This window comes from Vespa crabro, chromosome 17 (genome assembly GCF_910589235.1).
Source record: "Vespa crabro chromosome 17, iyVesCrab1.2, whole genome shotgun sequence".
Lineage (NCBI taxonomy): Eukaryota > Metazoa > Arthropoda > Insecta > Hymenoptera > Vespidae > Vespa > Vespa crabro.
Genome location: NC_060971.1, coordinates 1322501 through 1348602, shown reverse-complemented (window position 1 = coordinate 1348602; position 26102 = coordinate 1322501). Strand labels below are relative to the sequence as shown.

Here is a 26102-nt window from a genome sequence, read left to right as displayed (position 1 = left end):
CTCTCTCTCTCTCTCTCTCTCTCTCTCTCTCTATCTATCTCGAGTGTATGTGTGTGTGTTTGTTTATTTGTGTATGTTGTGTATGTGTGTGTGCGTGTATGTGCGCGCGTGTATGATCCAAGATCTCCACGAGAAAATCATTCGTTTTCTTTCGCGAGTCGTATGTCGAAGTCGCGCGTACTCAACGACAGAGACGAAACAAAGAGGAAAACAAATCAAATATCTCGCTAATGATCTCGATCGAGAGATAACAGCGATGATCGCGTGTGTTGTACGGTGACGAAGACGCCAAAAAAAAAAAATAGAAAAGAAAGAAAAGAAAAAAGAAAGAAAACGGGATATATACGAAGGAGTGTTTTCAAAAGACCTCATTGACTTAAAAAATAAAATATATATGTATGTATACATATATATACATATATATATATATATAATATACATACATACATACATATGTTGGAAGAATATAATTAAAAAAAATTAAATAGCATTTATCTAAAAAAAAAAAAAAAAAGAAGAAAAAAATAACAAAACAAATTGTTAAAAGATTTGTGAGAAAGAAAAGGAAGAAGAAAGTAAAAGGAGAAAGAAGAAAGTGTGCTGTGCAGACATGTGGCTGATAAACGTTCTTTTGTGAGTACGACGATGATTCGGTGCCTTCGGATATGAAATTTTCTCATTTTAATTTTGTTTGTTTTCTTTTTTCTTTTTTTTTTTCACTTTTTCTCTTTTTTATATTTTAATCCTCACTCCTTCTCATTTTTCATCTCGAATGTATCTTTACCTGTATATATATATATATATATATATATATATATATATATATATATGCGTATGTTCCTGTGTGTGAGTGACGAAAATTTAAAAAAAAATATATGTCTACTTCACTTTCGGACAAGTTTTACAAAGTGAAAGGTTGATTAGGTATTCACGTTTCGAGAGGAAAATAATCGAACGTTTGGTCGATCGTATCGAATCGAAACGGAGAACGTCGTTTCTGTCCTAAATTATTATGGCGTCTCGATTGATAGATCTTAAGTAAGAAATAAGAGAAATTAGAATGTAAAGTAATTGATTGATTTATGTGGAAACTTAAATCAATTTCATTTGATGAGAAAATAAAGTTTAGAAAATGATTTCAAAAGATCATTCGTCCAATTGGAATTGATTTTTTTCGTTGTGATTAAAACGACCATATGTACGAGCAAAATGATGAAAGAAAATAAAAATATAAAAGTAAAGAAGAAAATAGGTTCAATAATTATAAAATTAAAAAAAAAAAACAAATATATATACATATACATATATTTTCAATTTAAAAATATTTTCATATAAATTGAGATTAATTCAATGATCGAAACGACCATATGTACCGAGACAGTACTGAAAAGAAAGTTGTTGGTAACACAGACAACTCGTACTGGTAAAATATTATCTTACGTCTGAAAAGAAAATTAACTAATAAAATAAATAAAATATATCTTATTTTTCCAAGATATTCATTACATAGTCATTTAATCTCAGTAATATATTTTTTATTATCACAACAATGAGACTCACACATATGAATTCACAAACACATATATATGTACATATATCACGCACACGCATGATAATATATAGACAATTACTTACCTAAGTCTTATCGAAGACTCACTTCAATGTGGTAATATTATAACTTACGTAAGTTAACGGTTTCGTGTCACTGGAAATATTCATGTGAAGAGAGTATACTCTCGTGTACATAGATGGTTATATGTATGTTTATAATAGAAGCTACAGCTTTCTCCCATACGATTTCACAGTATATATATATATATATATACATCTATTTTGAAATATCCATAGTAAATTAGAATCTAATAATAATATAATACGTTACAATAATTTATAATAATTCGATTTAGATGTTATTATTTATTTCCCTTCATATTATAATAATTCATAATCATTCTAACATCATGATAGAGAAAAAGCATATGGTATATATATAAAGTATAATAAAACTAGTATTTCCACCTGCTATATATATATATATATATATATATATATATATATATATATATACATATATATATATGCGTTCTAAAACGCATAGATACACGAGCTCTTTGCGAACCGGAAGAATCGGCCAGACGGAACGACTGAATCGGACAACAGCGAGTGGTTTAACGAGTGTCGCAAACACTTTTCGTCATGTTTCTAACACATAGATACATACACATAGATATATACATATATATATATACAAATAATTATAAACTTTTACAAATGTACTTTTAGCAAGTCATTTTTCATATTAGATAGATTCTAGTAGATTATTAGAAGATTGATTGACTTAGTAAATGAATACGACATATATACAGATTCTCTTTTTCTGTTCCGTTAATTCTTTTTTCTTTTTGTTTGTTTGTTCCTTCTTTTTTTTTTTATTTATTTTGTTTTTTTAAGGACTTTTCCGAAAAGTTGAAAGACACAAGGGCTAATTTAGCGAGTTGCTATCCTTCGTCGAACGATAGCGAACAAAGAAATCGATCGTAACCGATCGACCTTGTAAATGCAATATCGATTGGCGAAAGATACTTGATCCTCAGTCATTTTTATCTATCATTTGATTTGTCAGAATTCTATTTACACATATATATATGAAATGATTAAGTATATTTATGTATATCTATATTTATTAATTTATTACGTTAATAGTATTCTATTAGTATTCTAATAGTAATTCTAATAGTAAAATATCTAATTTATATTACTCTAATATATACTACTCTAATATATATTAAAAGATTTATTATAATACTATTAATATAATACTATTAAAATAGTATAGAAATAACTAGTATATTAATATCATTTATTACAGCATCTATTGCACTATATATAGGTATATATATATATATACTTTTATATACACCTATATATATAGATTGTTCCAAATGATCCAAATTAAATTCACAAAAGTCGTTCATCCGAAAGACCTTGAGATTAAATTGAGGACGAGGACGAATTTACGAAAGACCTTCGCTTTCTACTCCAATTACAGGAATTCTCTTCCAATCTCCTTTAATTAATTTCGTTTTACGATGGAACCAAAATTATGAACAATTCGCATCATATCTTTCAACAGGATAGAAGAGAAAGAGAGAAAGAGAGAGAGAGAGAGAGAGAGAGAGAGAGATAGAGATAAATCAATAAAAAATAAAAAAGACTACAATGAAATAAAATAAGACATTTAAAAAAAAGAAAAAAAAGAAAGAATAGAAGACACGGTTGAATTCGTAAAGAAGAAATTCTCTTAGAGAGAACGTGGCCTTTCTGATGCAGCCTGTGGCAAAAGCTGAACTAAACTTTCACTATGTGTCGTGTCGATCACTATGCCGTCATTCTCAGTACATTAACTACGAGCATTCCGTTTTGCATCCGGTCTCTCTCTCTCTCTCTCTCTCCCTTCCTCTTTCCTAATATATATTTAATATTATCGATCTATTTATCTATCTATCTATGTATATATATATATACATGTATTCTTAATCACAGTCTTAATTATAGTAATATATTTATATAATAATTATAGCAATTTTTCATAGAATATGCTGCATTATTGCACACGGTCAAGCGTCGAAGACGTCCGGAAGCAAACAAGGAGATACAAAAACATTGGTACCAATCGAAGGTAATAAAAATATTGAAACAAAAAAAAGAAATGTCAAAGTTCGTAAGAGTTAGTAAGAGGAAATTAAAAAAAAAAAAGAAAAAAAAATAAAAAAGAGAAGGAGAGAGCAAAAGAAAAAGAGAGAGAGAGAGGGAGAGAGAGAGAGAGAGAAAGAGAGAGAAAAAAAAGAATGTTCATATTTCAGAGTTCATAACGTCACATAAAATACCAGACGACTTGGTAAGGCCTATTGACGATGAAGAAAGTGTCGAGGAGAAGAAGACGATTTCGAAAGATACGAAAAATTTGAAAAAAGTTAATTTGAAATTGGAATATTCGGATAGCAAAGGGATTGAGACATTAGATCCAACTAATGACGATGGATTGGATAAATTAGAAACGAAGAGGCAAGCTCGCGTCGAACTTGAAAATTTTAGTAATACTGGCGTTTTAGAAGAAGATGGTATCAAGAAAGTTGATTCACATCGAACGACTGTCAATCGTCAAAAGGATTCGATTCTTCCAGGAGTTTATGTCAGGTAAATTTAATTTAATCTTTAAAAATTATTCGAATATAAATCTATTAGGTTTGATATTAAAGGATTAAACGAATCGAACGAATTATGTTTCAGTAACGAATACCCAACCACAATGATGCCAATTTTGACAACGTCACGAGAAACTCGTTCGTTCGATTTCGTCCCTGTTAATATTATTCGTCAGGATGGCAAGGATTCTTATGCTTCCTTCTCCGATAGACATTTCGATGATTTGAGTGACGTCAGTCTGGTACCGGCTGGTACAAATTCCCGTATTCAGGTAAATATTGTAATAGATGAAAAAAACAATTTATTTTCAATTTACACCTATTCAAATATATAAATTAATGTTAACATTTGATAACGTATATTTCAATCATTCGATCATTCTCTCTCTCTCTCTCTCTCTCTCTCTCTCTCTTTCTCTTTCTCTTTCTCTTTCTCTCTCTCTCTCTCTCTTTCTTTCTCTCTCTCTTTCTCTATCTCTCTTTGGTATAGGTGAAGAAAGGACCTAATGGAAAGGATTACGAATACGAGTATGTGTATTATTATTACGACGAGGAGGATGAAAATAAAGCTGGTACGTCCGGTACAGAAGTGACGAACAATTACGACGTAAATTCTAGAACAACGTCATCCCCAAGGAGAGTCGGTCAAAGCGGCAACAACAGAAGCAAATACAGCGCGGTTGATAGAAGCAGCAGCACGGTTGAACCAGCTAGCAATGAGGTCATCCCAAATAGAAATGGGAACAGGGGAAGGCAACTCGTTGAAACGGACGATGTCTCTGAGGAAAGATTACCAGCTAATACCAGATTTCCACCGAGGTAAATTGAATCAATTTTTGTAAGAAAAATTACGAGCTCGAATTTTCTTGAAAAGGAGTCATTGGCTTTTTTTATCATTTAGAAACTTTTGGCCCATTCGACATTTTAACTGATGATAGATTTATTATTTAATTTGATAAATTGCAAATGATCAATATGAAAAATCTAATGATTTGAGGTTACTTAGTAGATGGATCTCTATGTGTTCGTAGATCACGATCAAATCACAATACAGGCACAACGGAAGCAACTAGATCACGTGGAAATCGTCCAAGACCTGGTTTAGATCTCGTTGATTCCAGTAGTTTTCGAACTCATCAGGAAGGACCAGAATTTCCTCAGGTTTTGCCTAAAGGACCGGTAAGATTTCTCGGTGTGACACCTAACGAAGATACAGGTACAGAAGAGAAAACGGTGACTACAAGAGGACGTGGAAGACATAGGATTCAAGAACCTCTAGATATCGAAGATGTCTCTGAGAATCCACCGCCTGTTACACCTTTATCCAGAAGACGTCCTGTTACTACTATTCCTGAGGTATGACTGACGATACGATTTATAAACAATGATAATGAGGATTTTAATAATAGAAAAAAAAAAAAGAAAAAGAATTAAAACATACAAATTGACTTTCGGCAAGTAAAATTTCTATCTTTATCATAAAAAAAAAGAAATAAATACTTCTATTTGATTTTTTTCTCAGGCTGAATTAGAATTGAACAAAGATCAATCCTCTAAAGTGTCTAGCGAGGAGGAAGAAGCGGACGAAGAAAGTGTCCCATCCCTTGAAATTTCCAAAGAAAAAACGTCGATTGAAGAAAAAGAAGGATCCGAGGAAACGGATTTATCTTCACCGGCATACACCAGTACAAATGCGATTACTACCGAAACTGCTATGACAACTGAATATCCTTCAGCAATGGACAAAGTAGCTCTGGATCTTTATGCATTTTTACAAGGTCAAACCAACTTAGTAGACATGCCTGGAAATGAAACGAACGAATCGGTTGATTCCACGACTTCGATCATTTCTGAAGACGATGGCTCAACAGATTTATTACCTACAACGACTGACTTTTCTGGGACAACAGCAGGTTCGACCGATCCTACGATTGGTACTACATCTATCAGTACAACAAGTACGACTACAACGACAACGACAACGACGACGACGACGACGACGAGCACTACAACGCCTACTACAACAACGACTACCACCGAACCTACCACGACAACTACGACAGAAGCTCCTACTACCACTGTATCAAGTCCAATTGGCAGAGGCAAATTCCGTCGTCCTGGAGTATCAGGTGGTGGAGTTGGAAATAGAAATAGGTCGGTAAAAATTTACTCGATCATTTATTAATATCAACTTCATTGACATTTCTTTTCGATATTTAGATTTAAGTCGAGTAATGGTAATCCAACGAGTACGACGGAAGCATCGTCGGTAGAGCCGACACAGAGAACACGAAATCGTTTCGGAGGATCATCAAACGGTGGTGGATTTAAAAGACCAAGACCTGGTCAAAAGACGTCACAACAACAGCCGGTCGAGGAGGACGCTGTTCAGAAGGAATCAGTAGGTTCTGTGGCAGCTGAGAAGCCTAGTGGTTCGTCACGTGGAAGATTCCGTAGTACGGTTGGTTCTCGAAGTGTCTCGACGACGTCATCACCTACCACTGGCACCAGTAGTGCCAGTAATAATGGCGCTTCTTCAGCCGGACCATCAGGAATTTCACGTCCTTCTTTCAACAAACTGAACATCAATCGAAAACGTGGAAGACCTACTACAGCCCCATCGACCACCAGTCAATCCGGTGAAGACAGTCAAGAAGAAAATGGACAAAGTCCAACAGCAGAAAGTGCAACTGTCAGTACAGTGTCATTGTCGCCATTAAAACCTGCTGTACGTTCGAGACTACCAGGATCTGGAAGTATCGGAGGACCAGGTAGATTACCTATAGTTAGACCACCGGCTGGAAGATTGAATTTAAGACAGAAACCAGGCCAAGCTACAACTCTAGGTACATCTACGACCAGTGCACCAGAGGAAGTAGCCGAAGGATCTGTCGAAGAGCCAGCTGGAGAAGGGACTGAGGAAGAAACACATGAGGTTAGTTGATAATTAGATTTAATTTTCGAGTATATTGATGAATTTCATCGTCGAAATAGTCTCTTTGTTTTACTTCTCGAGATTATTTGATATTCTCGAGAGAATCACGAGATATTGGACAAAGATTAAATATAAGAATATATAAGACGATGATGTCATTATCCAACACAAAGTTCTGTCTCTCTTTCTCTCTTTCTCTCTCTCTTTCTCTCTCTCTCTCTCTCTCTCTCTCTCTCTCTCTCTCTCTCTCTCTCTCTCTCTCTCTCTCTCTCTCTCGAGTCGACTTTCACTGGATGGCCTTTCGAAATGTCATCGACGAAGAGACTCTCGAACACTTTTAATCTTTCGACCTTCTTAAACGTCGCCAGTCACGAAAGAGAGTTAACTATTTCTTAGAAGAGAGAGAGAAAGAGAGAGAAATAAATATGATATAAACTTCACATTCTAAGAACGAATTATTGTCGTCACGTAGGCGCCTGCTGAGACGAATCCTCCGTTGGCATTAAAACCAACGACGGTCAATCCATTAAACAAACTCAGAAACAGAAATCGACTTCAGATACATCCAAAAGCAACGACTAAGGGGCCATCGCCGGTTGCAGCTTCGAGACGTTCACCTTTATTACCGCGTAGAAAACCAACCGTAACGGAGGCACCAGTTATTCAACAGACAAATAGTCAAGAAGAAACTTCTGAAGAGGAGACTGGATCGGCTGGTGCGGTCTCTGCCGATAACGAACAAGCGACAGAATCTTCGAGTTCGGCTGAGTCCAGTACGGCTGCCAGTACAAAACACGAAGAAACTAGAGGTTTCGGTGGTTTGCTTGCATCGAGACGTAGGATAGCACCAAGACGTCCAGGTCAAATAGTCTCTCGAGAGTAGATAACCCAAACAATCGATGATAACGATGAAGATGAAGATGATGATGATGATGATGATGATGATGATAACAATAGCAACGACGATATATCTAATATCGCGCTGTTAACGAGACGACGATCCAAGTAGCGAGAAATATGATCGATAAAAATCATCGATTAAATCTAAATCATTACATACATATATGTATTATCGATATGTATTATATATTAATTATCCCGTAACAATCATCGAGCTCTTGCTTTCGGTCCAAGGATATTAATTGTCTTTTTCTTTTATCTTTTCTTTTTGTTTTTTTCTTCAATTAATTATTTAGATCGATCGCTACTTGGACGGAAACACCAAGATGGTAGCTACATTGTTATTTCTCCTTTTTTTTTCTTTTTTCTTTTTCTTTTTTTTTTCTTTTTCTTTCGAACCTTTACGAAACCCCTCTAACTTAAGTTTCGTAACAAGTCATTTAAAATAATATAATCGATGTTATCGACGAGCGACGAGGTTAAGCCATTTTATAATTTATCTGATTATATATAGTTGAGAGATGAAAATCATTCCTAAGATAAACGTTTCATTCGTTTCCTATCGTGCAATTCGTTTAATGCAATAACTCTAACCATCTTCTCGTTTCTTTTTTTTTTCTAAAAAGGTAGGATAGAGCATCCAGTAACCTTTATAGGTTCTTAGACATTCGCTGCACCTTTTTGTTCAACTCGATAGAGGAATTCAATCGATCGTGGGCGCCTATTTGTAAAACTATTTATCCATTCCCTACTGTCGTATCTTCAACGTGTACAGACACAAACACGTACATACATACACACATACACACATACACACACACATATACAGACACACGTTAAACACAGAGATAGAAATATATCGTGCTTATTTGAATATCAAAGTTAAGAGGTCAAACGACATGTAACACAGCAAAGATGACCTTTACAACTTTTTGTTCTTTTTTTTTTATTTACATATTACTTATAAATCATTTTTTTTTGTTCCTTTTTCATTCGAAATGACCTCATCGTTATGTATAATCAATATCACGAATTAAAAAAACGTGTCGCATATATAACGCACACATATACACGCATAATGACACGCACATAACATACACTCGTAAGATATCAACGATAAAGGCGAGCTCTTTACTATTCCATCCGACACGTATTATTAATACGTATAATATTTTGATAATCTACGCTCGTGTGGTCATGCTGTAATTCGCGCTATAAATGATTAACGAAAGCGTGTAACATTAACACGCATAGTAAATGAAAAAAAAAAGAAAAAAAAAACAAAAAAGAAAATTACGTGCGCCTACCCCTCGTCCCGCCTCCTCCCCTTCAGCAATACGATACTTTTGTAAGCCATGTTCCATGAGAATACTCTGTAAATATTGCTATTAAATCTATGTAAACTATTATTTACGCGTGTTAGATATATGTATGCGTATATACATATATGTATGCGTATGTATATATCAAACTCGTATGTTCCGTATATAATTAAAAAGAGAAAAGTGTTTCTTTAAGGTAATACTTTCAGAAATAACGCACGCACACGCGAATATATATATATATATATATATATATATATATATATATATATATATACGCGTATTTTAATACGTAAAAGATGATAGATTACAAAAACTTTCTCCAACATTTAAACTACCGTGATACTCGAGCAAGTGTTGGGTAATATTCAATTTGATTTCAAGATAAACGATTATGATTAAAATCTTTCATTATCAATCGGAATAACGATTAAATTTTCATAATGTGTGTGTGTAATCATATATTAAAATAATTAAATTACTTATTTAACAATAAACGATTGAATTATATCCATCGTCGTGAACTAAGAAAATTAATATTAATCAAAACGATAGGAATTAGATGATAATAGTTTTACCGGGATGTAAACTAATAGAGAATTCTTTTGTCTTTCATTTTTTTTTGTTTTTTTTTTTTTTGTTTTTTTTTCTTTAATTTTTTTTTCAACGGTGATTTTAAAAATGGTTTATTTTTAATTAATTAATAATTAAATTTTTAATTAATGCACGAATAATTCACAGCAGTGTGTCCACAAAGTATTTCAACGTCAATGTGCGTATCTACGAATCTACGAAGAGATTCGTCAATGATTAACAGTGTTACTCGATTATTCTGTATAAAAGAAGAAAAATACATATAGAGAAAAAAAGAAATTAATTTCATTGATCGAATTAATGATCGAAGATATACGATTAACGTTTAATTATTGAATGAAAAAAATTAAATATTTAATTGTTAATCGTTAATTGTTAATTTTCAATATCATGGAATATATGCATATGATATACGATACATATATATTCGATTATCTATATGGAAGATAAGAATGAAATCTTTCGTATCAACTTGATGGATTCTCATTGGTAGAACAATGGCGCGGCAATGAGTAATAGTTCTTCGTTCTACCGTTAGGTTCGCGGCGAACGGTTCAAAGTGAACTACAAATAAAAGAAAGCGTCAGCAAAGATGGTGAAGTCGAAGGACGGAGCTAAGCATTCTTAACGATCAAATGTCTAAATTAGCGGTGAAGAATACATTAAGAGTCGGTCAACATGTAAGTGTCGATTCACGAGGGATCTGCTCGATGTGAATAAAGCACTTGTCAGCTCTCGAGGAAAGCAGCTCGGAAAGACGTCGAGTAAGGTACGAGGAATAGCTGCTTACACGCTTTGTTTATGAAGATCAGCTGTGTTACCAAACATACGCGTCAATTTCGTTTCAACATTTTTCAATGTATCTATTTTCGTCGAGATAAAGGTCACACGTTAATATTAAGACGTAGCGACGATCCAAGGAACAACGCGAGGTTATAGCCTGGTATTTTATTCTTTTCGATTGGAAATCCTACGAGATTATAGCTTTTTTTTATTCTAATCGACAAATTTCGGAGAAACGACGCATCGAGCGTTTCCCAGTTTCGACATCTTCAGCATGATAATCCTAAATCCATTTATTTTCTTTGTTCTCCGATCGTTATCGTTTTGATCAAATGGGTATTGCAATAAAGGATTTCTTCGAAACATCTCTCCAAGAGTATCTTCTTTCTTCTTGCTGCTTCAGTCATTTACATTTTCGATTACAGACTTTGACAAGACAAAATAGCCTACCTGTTTGTACATTTACATTAAGAAAATAAACATCATGAGAGGAGGAAGAAGGACCGATGATATTGTCTTCTTTGCAAATCAGAAAGTAGGAGCATGGATAAGCTATTGGTCGAATGAGCGATAGAATCTATCGTGTTTATAAAGGTGATTTTGCTGTTAAGTACGATAGCATTAGCATTAGGTATAATAAAATGGCTTGACTCGTGGTTAGTCCATTGACAGCAAGCATTTCAATTCCTTTTGCTATCGTCGTATATTTTATTTCTTTTTCCTTCTTTCATCAAAATTATTCTCTCTCTCTCTCTCTCTCTCTCTCTACCCCCCTCCCCTCCCTCCCCATTCCCCTTTCTTTTCTTTTTTCTTATCTTTCCTCATTGTTATTAGCAAAGCATTAGCAATATTAGGTTTATGAAGTTTTATTACAGCTGATATTAGCCATTAGAAACACGTCAAAAATCGTATGGTTATTTATAAATTGCATCGTATCGAGATCTTCTACAAGAAGTTTTGTTTTAATGTACTATTGGCAAAAACCTAAGCAGAAATTAATCATCACAATTAATCATGGCCATGAATAAGCCATCATCTTAATGGCCATGTCTCTATCCTCCTCTTAACATATTTGGTTCATAATCTGCATTTTAGATGCAGATTTGGGAGCAACTTTCCACCAGTAGTTAAATAAGCTTAATGACATGAAAGAATGAAACGAGATACCGTCATTACCTGTGTGGAGCCAAACCGAAGAGCAAAAACGGTAAGGCTCCATCTCTAAGGTTCGATCGTATGTCATATATAAATGTTTGCATGTATCTTTTGTTATTGTATTCTTTGTTACAATTATCAATATATTTATATTGATATTATTGTCGTACATAAAATAGAAGACACTGTCAATGGTCAAAATATTAATAAACAGTGTCTTCCATTATCGTAAATGTAATGTCTGATCTTGAGAAATTCATAGTGTATTTAATGATCTTTCTGTCATTTTTATATATTGTGGCACGTTAATCATGACTGTCTATATCGTCTATGTAAATTTCATTTAACGATTATTTTATTAACTATACAGATCAATTTCTTACACGTAACATTTACAGATGACAACTGTATTGGATGGTAGCTATCAACAGCTCGAGCCTTATGACGAGGGCGAGGGTGACGGTGACGATGACGACGAACGTGAAGAAACGCCTCAAGAATCAGGTGTAATGATACATGTGGTACCGGAGGGAAACAAAGCGAGATGGAATCATATAGAAGATTTGGATTCTTTCTTCACGAGAATGTATCATTATCATCAAAAGCATGGCTTTGCATGCATGATGCTTCAAGAAGTTTTTGAATTAGGACAATTCATTTTCGTAGTCACCTTCTCCACATTTCTCTTTCATTGTGTCGATTATTCCGTATTATTCAGGTAGGTTTATTTTATATATATATATATGGTCAAACTATGAATTTCTTATGATACAATATGATAATGATATTTCTCTTCTCTTTATTATTTTATCAAAATCTTTGTATCCTTTTTATCCTTTAGAGATAAAATAATAAACAAACCGCAGAAAATATCGATCAATGATGCCATATTGTCAACGGGAGAATGCACAGCTTCTATGGGATTGTTCACGTGGATTTGCATTTTAGTAGCAGCTATTTTTTGGATTTTACGTGCCGTTAAAGTTCTTTATCACCTTACTCAGTTTTGGGATATAAAATTATTCTTTAATGTAGCATTAAAAATTGAAGACTGTGATTTGGATAACTTAACGTGGCACGAAGTGCAAAAGAGAGTAAGAGAAGTTCAAAAAGAACAGGAAATGTGTATTCATAAAAGAGAACTCACGGAATTAGATATATATCATAGGATATTAAGATTTAAAAATTATATGGTGGCCATGATTAACAAGTCGCTGCTACCTGTGCGACTTAAGGTCCCTATTATCGGTGAAGTCATTTTTATGACAAGAGGATTGAAATATAATATGGAACTACTCTTATTCTGTAAGTAGTAATTCACATACGTGTAAGATTATAGTAAGGAGAAATTATAATTAATTCAACAACGACCTTTTTGTTTGTTCATTTCGCCATAGGGGGGCCATGGTCGCCTTTTGAAAATAATTGGCACCTAAAGGAAGATTATAAAAAACTATGTAAGAGGCAGGAACTGGCGCGAATATTATCGAAGCACATTTTATGGGTGGGAATAGCAAATTTTTTATTGTGCCCGTTAATTCTCTTGTGGCAAATCCTCTATTCATTTTTTAACTATGCCGAAGTGAGTCATCAAATAATATGATCAAGAAATCCTGCACGTTCGACCTTAAAATAGATACCGATTAAGCTTTTTCTGACAAATATCATACTACGTAAAATATCATTTTTACTTGTAGATCATAAAGAGAGAACCAGGTACTCTGGGAACAAGAATGTGGTCTCTGTACGGTCGACTTTATCTTCGTCATTTCAACGAACTCGATCACGAATTAAATGCACGTTTAAATCGTGCCTACCGTCCAGCTTCGAAGTATATGAGTATATTTACTTCGCCTATAATGACGGTTATTGCAAGAAATGTTACATTCGTAACTGGAAGTATATTAGCTGTTCTATTAATATTGACGGTATACGACGAAGATGTTTTAACGGTTGAACACGTTTTAACAACTATCACCATATTGGGTGGGATGGTAGCTGGTTCAAGAGCATTCATACCCGATGAAAATTTGGTATGGTGTCCAGAGGCATTATTGACCGCTGTGTTAGCACATACACATTATAGACCGGACAGTTGGCGAGGTCATGCTCACATGCAAACTACAAGAGCACAGGTAGCTCAACTCTTCCAATATCGTGCTGTTCATTTATTGGAAGAATTGATATCTCCTTTATTAACACCATTTATTTTGTGCTTCCACATGAGACAAAGAGCTTTAGATATCGTTGACTTTTATCGTAACTTTACTATCGAAGTAACTGGTGTCGGTGACGTATGTAGTTTCGCTCAGATGGATGTACGAAAGCATGGAAATCCAATGTGGCAAACTGTTGCTCAAAGTCCTATAGACGATCGTAATCCAGGATACGATAATCCTGGATATATCACTGACACAGGAAAATTACACGTTCCTATGTCTAATCAATACACCCAAGCCGAGGACGGTAAAACGGAGTTATCGCTGATACATTTTACATTAACGAACCCAGAATGGAAGCCACCGAGTCACGCAGAAAACTTTGTCGCGGCATTGAGAGAAAGAGCGAAGAAGGAAGTAATGAATGGTGTACCAACCGATGTAAACCCATTGCTCGCAAGTTTGAATAGTTTATCTGGTCTAGGACCTGGAGTAAGTACAACAAATTTAATTAAGCTTTTATATCTTTCACAAGGGAGAAGATGTATAAAAAAAGGGAAGAAAAAACTACTCTAATAATGAAAATTATTGTTTTACAGTACAACGACTTAGTATCAAATATTATTCGAAGCACGATGATAAATCAAGTCAGTGTTCCGAATATAAGCAGTGCGTTTACAAATCAGGCTGGTATTTTAGGTGCTTCTGTCCAAATGGACGAAGCATCTATCAGTCAAAGATCAGATAACATTTCATATCCTGTGCGTCGTGGTTTGAGAAAGGCTGAAGGTCCGTTGCACAATGATAAAGGATTCTTGTACGGATTGCAACAAGGCATATCGAATCAATCTCTTGGTGCATCCGTTTTTGGATCAGCTAACGAATTAACTACGGACCTGTCGGTACCGGTAGAATTAACTGCAGCTGATATGTCACTATCTACATTGTACCTGCACGAGCTTCATCACAGACAAGTAAATAAATATATAAAACTTATCTTTTCATTTCTCTCTCTTTCTCTTTCTCTCTCTCTCTCTCTCTCTCTCTCTCTCTCTCTCTCTTTCTCTCTCTTTCTCTCTCTTTCTCTCACCTGTTTAATGTTGAATGCAAAATCACCAAATTCTAGGTACGTAGGCGAGGCTATCAAGAAATGGCAACGAGAAGTGTGTGGCAGCGAAGTCCAGTCCAAGAATTAGCAACGCTTCCTGAAGTCAGACAAGAAAGAGCCCCTTTACTTCTACATCAAGATTCTTCTATAAGAAATAATAGAGAATCCTAGCGTAACGGTCGCTGATGATCGTGTTCACATCGGAAATTTCTAGTTAATTCATGCTTCTCAATTTAGATAAAATGTGAGGTATATATAATTTTTTTTTTTTTTTTTTTTTTTTATATAATCTTTTTTGTGATTTATTCTCTAAGACTCTTTATAAAGTAAACAATTTCATGATTCATTTTATGATAGAAAAATACGCTCTAGACGTAAGTCGATCGAGAGTTAATAGAGATATTATAGTCCGGCTCTCTCTCTCTCTCCCTCTCTCTCTCTCTCTCTCTCTCTCTCTCTCTCTCTCTCCTATCTCTCTCTGTCTATCTATCTATCTATCTATCTCTCTCTCTTTTCCTTTCTGTATCTTTCCTTATATAAATTTAATTCTTCTAGCTATGTGAACATTTTTTTTTCTTTTTTTTTTTTTTTTGTTTAAATAAATTTATTTAACCGAGTATCGATATTATAATATAATGTAAAGGATTTTTGCGCGAGATCAACGATCAAATATGCCTATGCTCGTGGCGAAGGGGCCTATTTTGATGTGATTTTTTAGATTTGAATTCGTCAGAAATAATCGCTTGTGTTAATTTTTGTCCCGCGTATCGAGTTGTTGAAATTTGTAATTCGTATTATAGAAAAAAGAAAATTATAGAAAAGAAACGAAATTGCTTTTTAAAAGGATGGACAGACACTAACATGGAAAGATAAAATAATGATAATGATAATGATAATCATGATGATGATGATGATGATGATGATGATGATGATGATGATGATGATGATGATGATGATGATGATGATGATGATGATGATGATGATGATGATGATGGTTATGATGATGATGATGATGATGATAATGATAATGATAATGATTATGAATAGTAGATAAAAGTTACTCCGACGAGATCCAATGATAAAGATAATTTAAAGGATAAATATATATATATATATATATATATATATATATTTATCTTGGGATCGTTTGTTCATCGATTAACTTCGTATTACGATCATCGTCAGGAACGTGACGACTGTCACGTCGTATATCGTAAGCAATTAATCTACAGGCTTTGATTTTTTGTCTTTCTTTTTTTTTTTTTACTTTTTTTTTTTTTTTTTTTTTTTCCATTGCCACGATTCTCTCTAGTCATATGAAAATAATAAAAAACAATATCGTTTTATGTAGCGCATGACGAATATATATATATACATATATATATATATATATATATATATATATATATATATATATATATATATATTGTATTTAATCTTTTTTATAATTATCTCGTCGCTCTCTGTGCTACTATTAATAAGCGTGGCAATTGAATTTTTTTAATCTGCTTCGTTATTACATTAGATAAATGATGCAACTTTCAGACACAAGTGTAAATATTGTTGCACGACGAACTTGAAAAAAGAAAAAAAAAAAAAAAGAGAAGAAAAAAAGAACACGTAACTCGAGAAATAATTTCTCCTTTTTTCTTTTTATTTCTTTTTATTTTTATTTATTTATTTTTATGTTTTTTTTTCTTTTTCTTTTTTTTTTTTTTTCTTTTTTAATTTATCAAAAGGTTGTCATTAACGCGTATATTAGTAAAAAGAAATGAATGAATATATATGTATATATATATATTATATATGCATGCATATATATAATATATATAGACATATACATATACATATGTAAACTAAAAAAAAAAAAACACGTTGAAAGAAAAGGGAAAAGCAATATCGAAAATAAGTTTAGATTCCCTCTTTGGTTCGACGAACATTTTCAGATCTCGCACCATTGTCAATCCTCTTCTAATCTCTCATCCCTCTGATATTAAGAAAGAAAAAAAAATTTGACCCTTTAAGCGATTTTTAACACAATTAAGATTAATCTTTTGCTAGACAAGTCTTATATAAATGTGATCATTGAAAGAAAAAGATGTTACAAATATATAATGGTTATCTGTAATTTACGAGTATAAAACACGAATAAAAATAAGTTTCTTAAGAAATTTAAAAAAATCTTTACCTCTAATGAGAAGGACGACAGTTAGCGGAATATTTGAGAAATTTGAAAATCACTTAGGAGAAGAGGGGGAAAGAAGATCGCAACACATATATAAGATCGAAAATGATTGGTCAACTCGTTAATAAATATTTTTAAGAAAGATATTTGATTTATATAAATACTAAAGAGCAAATGAGTGAATTAAGGGAAACAAATAAATCAATTTTTTCTATCGATTTATTTTATAAATAATACTTGTTATACGTATTTTACTAATTTGCATATGAAAAATTATTGATGATACCAGAAAGTCTCTCATTGGTTGTAATCTTTCAAGAAGAAATCTGATTCGTGCAATCCGAGCCGATCGAAGTGCCTCTAGTTTGACTTTTAGAAAGCTTCATAAAAATGATCGTAATTTAGAATTTCAAAAAATAATATAACTTTATTATTGATGGATTTATATAAAAAAAATTCTAATTTAAATTTATTCAATTTAATATGTATTATTATGTGAAAAATGATTGTTATAAAACAAACGACGTACACGTGCACATGTTACGTGAGTTAACAAAAAAAATCTCATAAGTGTAGGCAAATAAATAAATGAAAGAAAAAAGAAAATAACGACGAAAAAGAAAATATTCCAGAAATAGAAAGAAAAAAGAAAGGTAAGAAATGGTCCATGGATTATATAAATTTTTTATTTCGTTTTCTTCTTTCAATTAAATCTTTTATTCAAAAAAAAAAAAAAAAAAAAAAGAAAAAAGAAAACTGACAAGAAATTTTTTGTAATTTAATGTCATTCAAATTTTTTTTTTATACATAGATATGCAAAACTTTCTCATTTAATAGTATAGAATAGGATAATATTTGAAGAAGAAAAAAAAAAAATTAATGAAACAATTGAAGTTTATCATTATCGTAAAATTGGTGAATTGAGATGAAAATATTAAGTTCTATTTGCGTCTGAGATATTTTTGATGCCTTCTTAAATAATAAAAATATCGTATTTCATAAAATTTATTTATTTAAATTTTCGACACAAATATGGCGAATCACTCGTCTCCTATTGGAGACATGGCCGCTGTTTGCAACAGCGCACAATCAGTACGAGAAAACGATTGAACGACGGAAAGATTTCGATTATCGAAATCGTTCTTTCTTCTTCCGGTCTCCTTTGTGATAAGTTTCCTGCCACGTTTTACGGAAGTGTACCATTAATTCGACCAATCAAAAGAGCATTATTGTTATTAATAAAACTTCATACGCGTTATCGTGTAATTATCTTTCTGTTAGTAGTGTTGTGGACGCATGAATCAAGGATATTCCTTTATCCTACGGAGTTCATAATTTAAAAGGATGCTTTACATTAAAACTCGAGAAGTTTGATATATTTCCATGGATTTCTAACATATTTGCAGAAAATTTGCCATAAGCAATTAAAATCATACAATGGTCTCTTTTAACGAGAATGTCATTACTTGTATGATCAATCAATTGAAATATTTTATTTTATTATATTGATGAATATTATTGAGAATGGGCATAAAATCTAATTCGTTGCTTTATTTAAGCAACGACGTCTTTCCTATTATTTACAAATGTTAAAATGGATTAAATTTTTTTAATGCATCACAGATTTGCAGGTAAAATTATAACAGACATTTATAATATATAGACAGAATATATAATAATTATTATACATTATAAGAGCGCACATACATAAAAGTATATTTGTCACTAATGTAAATTATTTATAGATGAAAATAGTCAATGAAACAGAAAAAGAAAAAAAAACAAGGGAGCCATCATGTATTACAAAAAGCAAAAGAGAAAATAACACCCTCTAAATTGGGACGACGTAAAAAAAGGAATCATAGAATATTTGACATTTAATTCTAGTTTAAGTGTTTCTTTTTTTATTGCTTGGAAACAATGATTCATTTTTACAAAGTATGTATATTTTTGGTACAATTGATTCATGAAATATCATTGTATTCCTTCTTTCGATAATTATTGTTACATGGCTGTTTGATCTTATTGATCTTTTAAATAATGATATTATTTTAAATACTTATAAAATAATATTATATATTCATATTTGTAAATTTTTTCGTAGATTTCTTTTGTATAGAATGGAATTGTAAAAAATTTATTGATTTGTAATTCTGTTGATGATGCATGTTTATATAAAAATGGCACGGATTACATTGCTATTACAACAAGGGATACAGAAAAGCATATCAAGTCTGTACTCTTGGATATAGACTTATGGTATTAAAGAAAGGATTGAAGATAAGTTGAGAGCCTTTAAAGATATTGTACAGTCAAAGAAACATTTCATAGGTTTCATATTCGCTTGTTGTTTATGTGAAAGAAATAACAAAGAATCAACTATATTTAAAAGATTTTTTCCAAGAGTACCATTAATTCAATCTTTTGGTAATGGATCTGTACTATTTACAATACTCAAATACGAGGTACGTTTAAAAAGTAATTAGACTTTTGTAAAAATTTGTATATATAACTTAATGAAAAATCTCCTTTAAAATAGTTCTCTTGAGAAGCTGTACATCGCCGGAGACGTTGCACTCATTCTTGGATATAATGCTGTAATTTCATCTTTGGAGCTGCTTGCAGTTGATTCAGTTGACAATCTTTTGGATGCTTTTCACAATTCTAAAACGAGATTTCTTGGGATAACTTTTGTTTTTTATGTCAAGAAAAAAGTCGCATAAATTCAAATCAAAGAGATATGAGAGAGGCTGTAGAATCATAGGAATATTTTTATTGGCTAATAACTCATTTACAAGAGAATTTTTTTAAAATCAATTTGACGATTTGAATTCAATTCATTAGTAGAATCAATCTAATTATCAAACGACGATTAGATCTTTATTCGAAGAGAGTTTTTATTTATTTTTGCGACAATTTTCTCACTTTTCGAAGTATAACATCTTCCAGAACGAATCTTCATCGTTTACAATCTTATTGGCATTTAGAAATGCTTTGTATTACCTAAAAACTTACGTTCTGGACAAAGCTTAATGTCCGTAAGCCAATTTCGTTGTTAAACGTTGCGTTGTTTTTAAGTTTAACGCAAAATTTAATTTATAAGTAAGTATAACGTATAAATCAATATATTGCTACTCCATTTCCGTAACATGCCAACCCAAACACACTTTTATAAAATTCACTACGAAATTGTTCCTCTTAGTCCAACCAAATTGATACTGAAAGTAGAGATATATGTGTCAGATAACATAGCCTTATAAATACTGTAACCAATCTCTACAAAATATCATTTGAAAAATTGTCTTTTACGTTAGCTTCTGTACGTAAAATGATCATATGAAACATTACTAGATATTGGTAAATTAAATTTTTTTTTTACTTTTTAATATGAACAATTTACATAATCACTATAAATTTCTCTTTCAAATACTCCACTATCAAAACATTCGACTAAAGGCACTCTTGAAACACATTTTTTAAATATAAATTTTTGAATCTACGTTAAACTGTCCCTATTACAAGTAACAAACATGAAACTTATTGAGTGTTTCTTCAACTTTACATTGTCTTTAATTTATCTTCGATTCTTAATTTTTCTTTATTATTATAGTCTGTATCCAAAGATACAGATCAGGTTTGCATTTCTATATTACTTATTGTTGTAATAGTAGTGCAATTTTTACATACACATGCGTTATTTACAGAAATACAAATCTATAATTTTTTAAAACTTCACCCCATACAAAAGTTCTTGCATTTGGAAGCCTATGTAAAAAGACAAATTCTAGATATTTACAAATACAAATGTACATAAAGTGCATGCTTATAATATTTCAATTGATCGATCAAACAAATATTGTAAACAATGTTATGTCAAAAGAGGCCTGTGTATGATATTAGTTGCTTATCGGAAAATGACAAATTTTCTGTAAATATGTCATAAATCCATGAAAATAAATTAAACTTCTCGAGTTTTAATAAAAATTTTGTGGTTGAATTATGAGCTTCGTGGGATGGTGAAATGACTTTGGTACGAGTATCTATATTAACATAATAATAGTTAAAAACTATTAAACAGCGCTCTACTGTTATCGGCCGAGTTATATCGAACAATACAATAAATCCGTTTTATTATCAATCGAATTTACTAGATCGGTATAGTAAATTCCTGTTTGATTGTATGATTAGTTAAACGGGAATTTGGTATTGGCTATATTACTTTGTCGATAAAAACAATGCTGATCGTTATTACCGACCTTATCTATTCGATTGATAAATAAATCGATTTACTTGCGATATAATATGTATAATTTTTTTTTATGACATACATTCGATTGCAAGTAATATCGAGCTAATGGTTGCTTAGATAAACTTTACCTCTAATTCTTTTGAAAATAGTATGTATCTATACGAATAATACTTATCCGAATAACTCTTTTAAAGGTATGATAAAATTGTTATCATTGTCTCGGTATCTTAACTATATCTCAGCTTTATTGCGGTACTTAGAACGAAGGTCAAAGTCTTTGCTATTAAAAGAGCCGATTGTTTTAGCTAAAATAATCTGGTTTGTCTGTATATGTATATAAGTGTGTAAGGGAGAGAAAAGAGAGAAATATTTATTAATACTTACTGTCATATATGAAACTTCTCCTTTATGGGAGAAGCTGAATATTATTATAGCTATAATACAGGATCAATTTTGGACTGTTCAGCCGTTCGTGTTTTAGTGATATTTGGTCAATTGGATTCCCTATCAATACGAATCGATGGATTCATGATCATATTCGACCGACAGGAATCTATTAGATTATTTTTATGACAATTCCACATAATTTATTTGGGGATGGAGGTAAAAAAAGAAAAAAATGTATAAAAATATTTGATATACATTTATTTTAATTCTATTATTTAAATAGAATGTACTATCGTTCAGCTCAGAAATTTCACAGACTTCGTGCATCAGAGCTGATATTAGTTATTTTATTTTAATTTACAACCAAATGAATCACCAAACATTTCTTTCACCAATGTTTTTTTTTTATTTTTTTTATTTTTTCTTTTTTTTTTTTTTAAATTAATAACCACTTTAACAATTAAGAATAAGAACGAATAGAAGAAAATGTCGACGATCCATGTGCATCGCGTCGTTTTTGATTTTCAAGATGTAGAACTTGAGAATAATAGAGAACATTGATTTTATATTAGATCGTTTCACTCGTATCCTTTTGCAATTGATTTTTCAAACTCGATTGTTCGATGTCTCTTTTGATTCTTGTTCTCTCTTGTTTCTCGTTTACTCTTCTATTGTTATCAGCTATTAGCAATGACAATTTGTCGAAACTCATTCTGTAATTCCGGTGCAATCGTCTTTAAGACATCCTCGACGTTCTTGCAACAATTAACGTAGATTATTTCTTGTCCGCGTAACGAAAGATCGTTTGCCAATAATTTAATATTCTGAAATGGAATAAAACAAAATTAAAGACAATAGTACGTCCGGACATTTTACGCGTTGATTTTTTCTAATAGAAATTAATTTTTTATTTCATTTTATCCGTTCACAAAAAGAAAAAAAAATTATTTGTTAGCTTATTAATGGGATTAATATTTGTCAAGTATAAATTGAACTAATGTAACGAATGGTGCACTTTAGTCAGAGTCAACAAATATTATATATCTATATAAATATCTAAATAAATATTGTCACTGTAAATTATATCAGAATGCAGTTCTATTAAAAAATATTACTAAAAGTAATTTATTAGTATGGTATTACTGTGTAAAAGTATTATTAGTCATTTATTTAAATATAAAATACAATCTTCATTTTATTGAACCAACCTGGTAAAAATTTTACAGCATCAAAATTCTTTTTTCTCTCCATTTCTTTTTTTTTTCTTTTTTAGCGATGATTATGTGAATAGTCTTAAACAATATATTTTTCTTTTCGACGCATTTATGTGCGGAATGACTTAAGGATTATTATTATGAGTATTATATGTATATGTATGTATATATATATATATATATATTAGGGGGATCGGAAAGTAATGTCGTTTCTGCGCATGTCAATATTTAATTGTGATTAAAAATAAAAACTTGTTAAAAATTTATTCGTTTGAATATAATTTAAGAAAGCGACATTATTTTCCGGACCACCTGATATATATATATATATATATATATATATATATATATATATATATATATATATATGTACTCATCTTACCTTTGCAACAGTAACATCAATTCTCTTAAGATTCCTGCAGTCTAATACAACATTGCAATGAGTTGTTTCGGAAAGTTTCATTATGTTGGCACGCAGATGTTCCGCTGCCGGAAAGGCAACAGCTTCTTCAGGAATTATGTGTGTTATAATTCGATGATCGTCGTTCTAAGAATAGAAATAAAAATAAAAAAAAAACGAAAAAAAAAGAAAGTCATAGGTATATGTATATGATTGACAAGAAAAATTGATAAACAAATTTTTCATATCCCTTAACAGACCTGTTCGATCTTCGTTTCGACGGATGGTCTTGCCGAAAAGTATAGTAATGTCACTAAATTACAAACTACACCAATGGCTATTCCTATTTCAAGGCCAAGGAAAAGGCATGGCAGGAATGTCAGTATCATAATGACAAAATCGACCTCTAAAAAATTTGCATGTCTATATATTATATTAATAATAAAATATAAATAATTTTAATAATATAATTATATTTATATCTAATTTGATTATAATTATATTTTTCTTTTCTCTTTTTCTTTTTTTTTTTGTACATACACCATCCTGATAATAATAAATATAATTATATCATTGAGTTATTTATATAAAATTAAAAAAAAAATATTTAAATAATATTAATTGATTGTAATACAATTAATACAATAATGTGATTTATTTAACTTACTTTTCGCACGCCATAGTAACATATAAGTACCAAAATCGAGCATATAATACATGGCACATAATATAACACCAGCCAATGTTGCTTTAGGAATAAAACGGAAGGTACGTGTTAAGAATCCTGCAGCGAGCAGGACCAGACAACCTGTGAAAAGCAGCAAAAAAAAAAGAAATAAGAGAAAAAAGTAAGAATGATGTCAATCAACAGTTAAGATGATGAAAATTTGAATAAAAATTTAAAAGAAAATAATATATAATTATATTTATAAGAATTACCTGTGAATAGACCGCCAAAAGGCGTCTTTACACCTGATGCATGATTGACAGCTGTCCTCGTGAAGGATCCTGTAACTGGCATCGACGACACGAAAGATCCTAAGATGTTGCAGATTCCAAGAGCAAACATCTCTTGGGTTGCGTCCAGAGATTTTCCTTTTGCTGAAAATATAGAAAAAAAAGAGAAGAAAAAAGAATGTGAATTTAAATTTTTATAGAAAATATTATATATATATATATATATATATATATATATTATTATATAATATATATAATATATTATATAATATATAATATATATATATTATTTTGTTTTATTTAATATCATTATTAATATTTTTCTATGGGTATATAAAATATATATAAAACACACACTAATATATACATTTTCATTAGTTTAATGCGAATCTTCTTTAGTAATATTTAAACAAATTAATTTAAAGTAATTTAATTTTTATACATAATTTTTGAAAAAGATATTACTTCTTAGATCTGTTTTGAAAGAACTCACCAAAGGCCTTGGCTATTGCTATATGTTCTATAGTAGAGACAACAGAAATGGAAATGATTGTGAATCCCATAATCTTTGTCATTTCCACGAAATCATAAGTTTTACTTTTGAATATCGTTGAAAAAGGTGGTGGTTTGAACGGTGGTAAAGTTTTACCCATTGATCCTAAGTATCACATAAAATGTTAAAAGAAATACAAAAATAAATAAGATCCGTGATAGCGATGACTATCTCTGAAAACACTCTTTTACCTGTAAGGTTGAATATATCATTTCCAGTAGAAGAACATATATAAGCTATAATGGTTCCTGTGACAACAACTATAGCATTTCTTGCCAAAGTTAAACCCCATAAACTTTTTTGCGACCAAGTACCATTTCGCTTCCCAGGTAGGTTCTATGAGAAAAATATTAAAAGAATAAAAATAGAACGATCTTTGATAATTATGATTATCGATTAATACTTGACATATATATTTATATGTATTAAGTATTATTGCGATAAATAATATTATCATTTGAATTATCGAAATTTATCATTGATAGATTATTATTGATAAAAGAAAAGAAAATATCTTATTGGAAGAAATTCTTTTTTTTACTCAGGTAACAACGACGATTTATTTAATATATATATAATTAACTTAATCAATATTTATAAAAATTACTTGTTATTATTAATAATATTGATTCAATTAAAAGGATTTGTCTTTTACGTAAGCAAATAATTTCTTTATAGCCAAAATCCATTTTAATTAAAATTAATTTTCATAAAGATCGCTTATCAAATGTCATTTTATGTAATTAAAAATATTTCTCTTTCCCTCTCCCTCTCTCTCTCTCTTTCTCTCTCTCTCTCTCTTTCTCTCTCTCTTTCTCTCTCTCTCAATTTCATATTCCAAAATTTCCAAAAGTTCGGCTCATATATTAAAAATATCTATCTTGCCTTGAAAATAACTAAAACGATGATCGTGCAAATACCCAAGATCGTGTCCTGATACCTGATAGCTTTTAAATTCGAAAAGACTTGTTCAATGGAATCTAAAAAGCTTTCGGT

At 31.2% G+C, this 26102-nt stretch overlaps 3 protein-coding genes and 1 long non-coding RNA gene across 10 annotated transcripts in view; 3 read left to right on the top strand and 1 right to left on the bottom strand.

The window, feature by feature from the left end:
- LOC124430125 (mucin-17-like) lies at positions 1-9859 on the top strand. 2 transcript variants are annotated; one of them, XM_046976264.1, is made up of 10 exons: positions 1-633; positions 3594-3679; positions 3864-4197; positions 4291-4477; positions 4696-4733; positions 4824-5024; positions 5237-5561; positions 5728-6359; positions 6426-7140; positions 7613-9859. In XM_046976264.1, the coding sequence occupies exons 1-10, from the start codon at positions 611-613 to the stop codon at positions 8021-8023; spliced, it is 2952 nt and encodes a 983-aa protein (XP_046832220.1). In that variant the 5' UTR covers positions 1-610; the 3' UTR covers positions 8024-9859. The 2 variants fall into 2 exon arrangements, with proteins under 2 accessions (XP_046832220.1, XP_046832219.1); XM_046976263.1 differs by having other exon boundaries at positions 4696-5024.
- Positions 9860-10515: 656 nt separating this feature from the next.
- On the top strand, positions 10516-15614 carry LOC124430090 (autophagy-related protein 9A). Of its 4 annotated transcripts, XM_046976196.1 has the most exons (9): positions 10516-10725; positions 11165-11333; positions 11835-11946; positions 12293-12612; positions 12736-13199; positions 13292-13476; positions 13592-14545; positions 14653-15027; positions 15180-15614. In XM_046976196.1, exons 3-9 carry the CDS (start codon positions 11893-11895, stop codon positions 15330-15332), a joined length of 2505 nt encoding a protein of 834 aa, XP_046832152.1. In that variant the 5' UTR covers positions 10516-10725; positions 11165-11333; positions 11835-11892; the 3' UTR covers positions 15333-15614. The 4 variants fall into 4 exon arrangements, with proteins under 4 accessions (XP_046832152.1, XP_046832151.1, XP_046832154.1 ...); XM_046976195.1 differs by lacking the exon at positions 11165-11333; XM_046976198.1 differs by lacking the exon at positions 11835-11946.
- Positions 15615-18448: 2834 nt separating this feature from the next.
- Positions 18449-21330, top strand: LOC124430053. Its single transcript, XR_006943630.1, has 4 exons — positions 18449-18977; positions 19092-19284; positions 19451-19811; positions 19886-21330. It is a non-coding gene; the product is annotated as an uncharacterized LOC124430053 (long non-coding RNA).
- An 895-nt stretch (positions 21331-22225) lies between these two features.
- LOC124430052 (sodium-independent sulfate anion transporter-like) overlaps positions 22226-26102 on the bottom strand; it is a 6248-nt gene continuing 2371 nt past the window's right edge. For all 3 annotated transcript variants that reach the window (XM_046976074.1, XM_046976072.1, XM_046976073.1), the window contains exons 6-13: positions 25992-26102; positions 25298-25442; positions 25047-25211; positions 24536-24697; positions 24264-24404; positions 23857-24002; positions 23579-23743; positions 22226-22806 (exon numbers count right to left, since the gene is read on the bottom strand). The exon at positions 25992-26102 is cut by the window's right edge and continues 110 nt beyond it. In XM_046976074.1, the coding sequence (XP_046832030.1) occupies positions 22660-22806; positions 23579-23743; positions 23857-24002; positions 24264-24404; positions 24536-24697; positions 25047-25211; positions 25298-25442; positions 25992-26102 (1182 nt within the window). In that variant the 3' untranslated portion in view covers positions 22226-22659. The remainder of the gene's footprint in view (positions 22807-23578; positions 23744-23856; positions 24003-24263; positions 24405-24535; positions 24698-25046; positions 25212-25297; positions 25443-25991) is intronic.

Bases quoted from the DNA above. Each gene is read 5' to 3' on its own strand.
- LOC124430125 (XM_046976263.1), top strand. From the start codon at position 611: ATGTGGCTGATAAACGTTCTTTT. The intron at 4,478-4,695 runs GTAAATATTGTA...TCTTTGGTATAG, and splicing joins GTACAAATTCCCGTATTCAG to GTGAAGAAAGGACCTAATGG. The intron at 7,141-7,612 runs GTTAGTTGATAA...GTCGTCACGTAG, and splicing joins CTGAGGAAGAAACACATGAG to GCGCCTGCTGAGACGAATCC.
- LOC124430090 (XM_046976195.1), top strand. From the start codon at position 11,893: ATGAAACGAGATACCGTCATTACCTGTGTGGAGCCAAACCGAAGAGCA. The intron at 12,613-12,735 runs GTAGGTTTATTT...TTTATCCTTTAG, and splicing joins GATTATTCCGTATTATTCAG to AGATAAAATAATAAACAAAC. The intron at 15,028-15,179 runs GTAAATAAATAT...ACCAAATTCTAG, and splicing joins ACGAGCTTCATCACAGACAA to GTACGTAGGCGAGGCTATCA.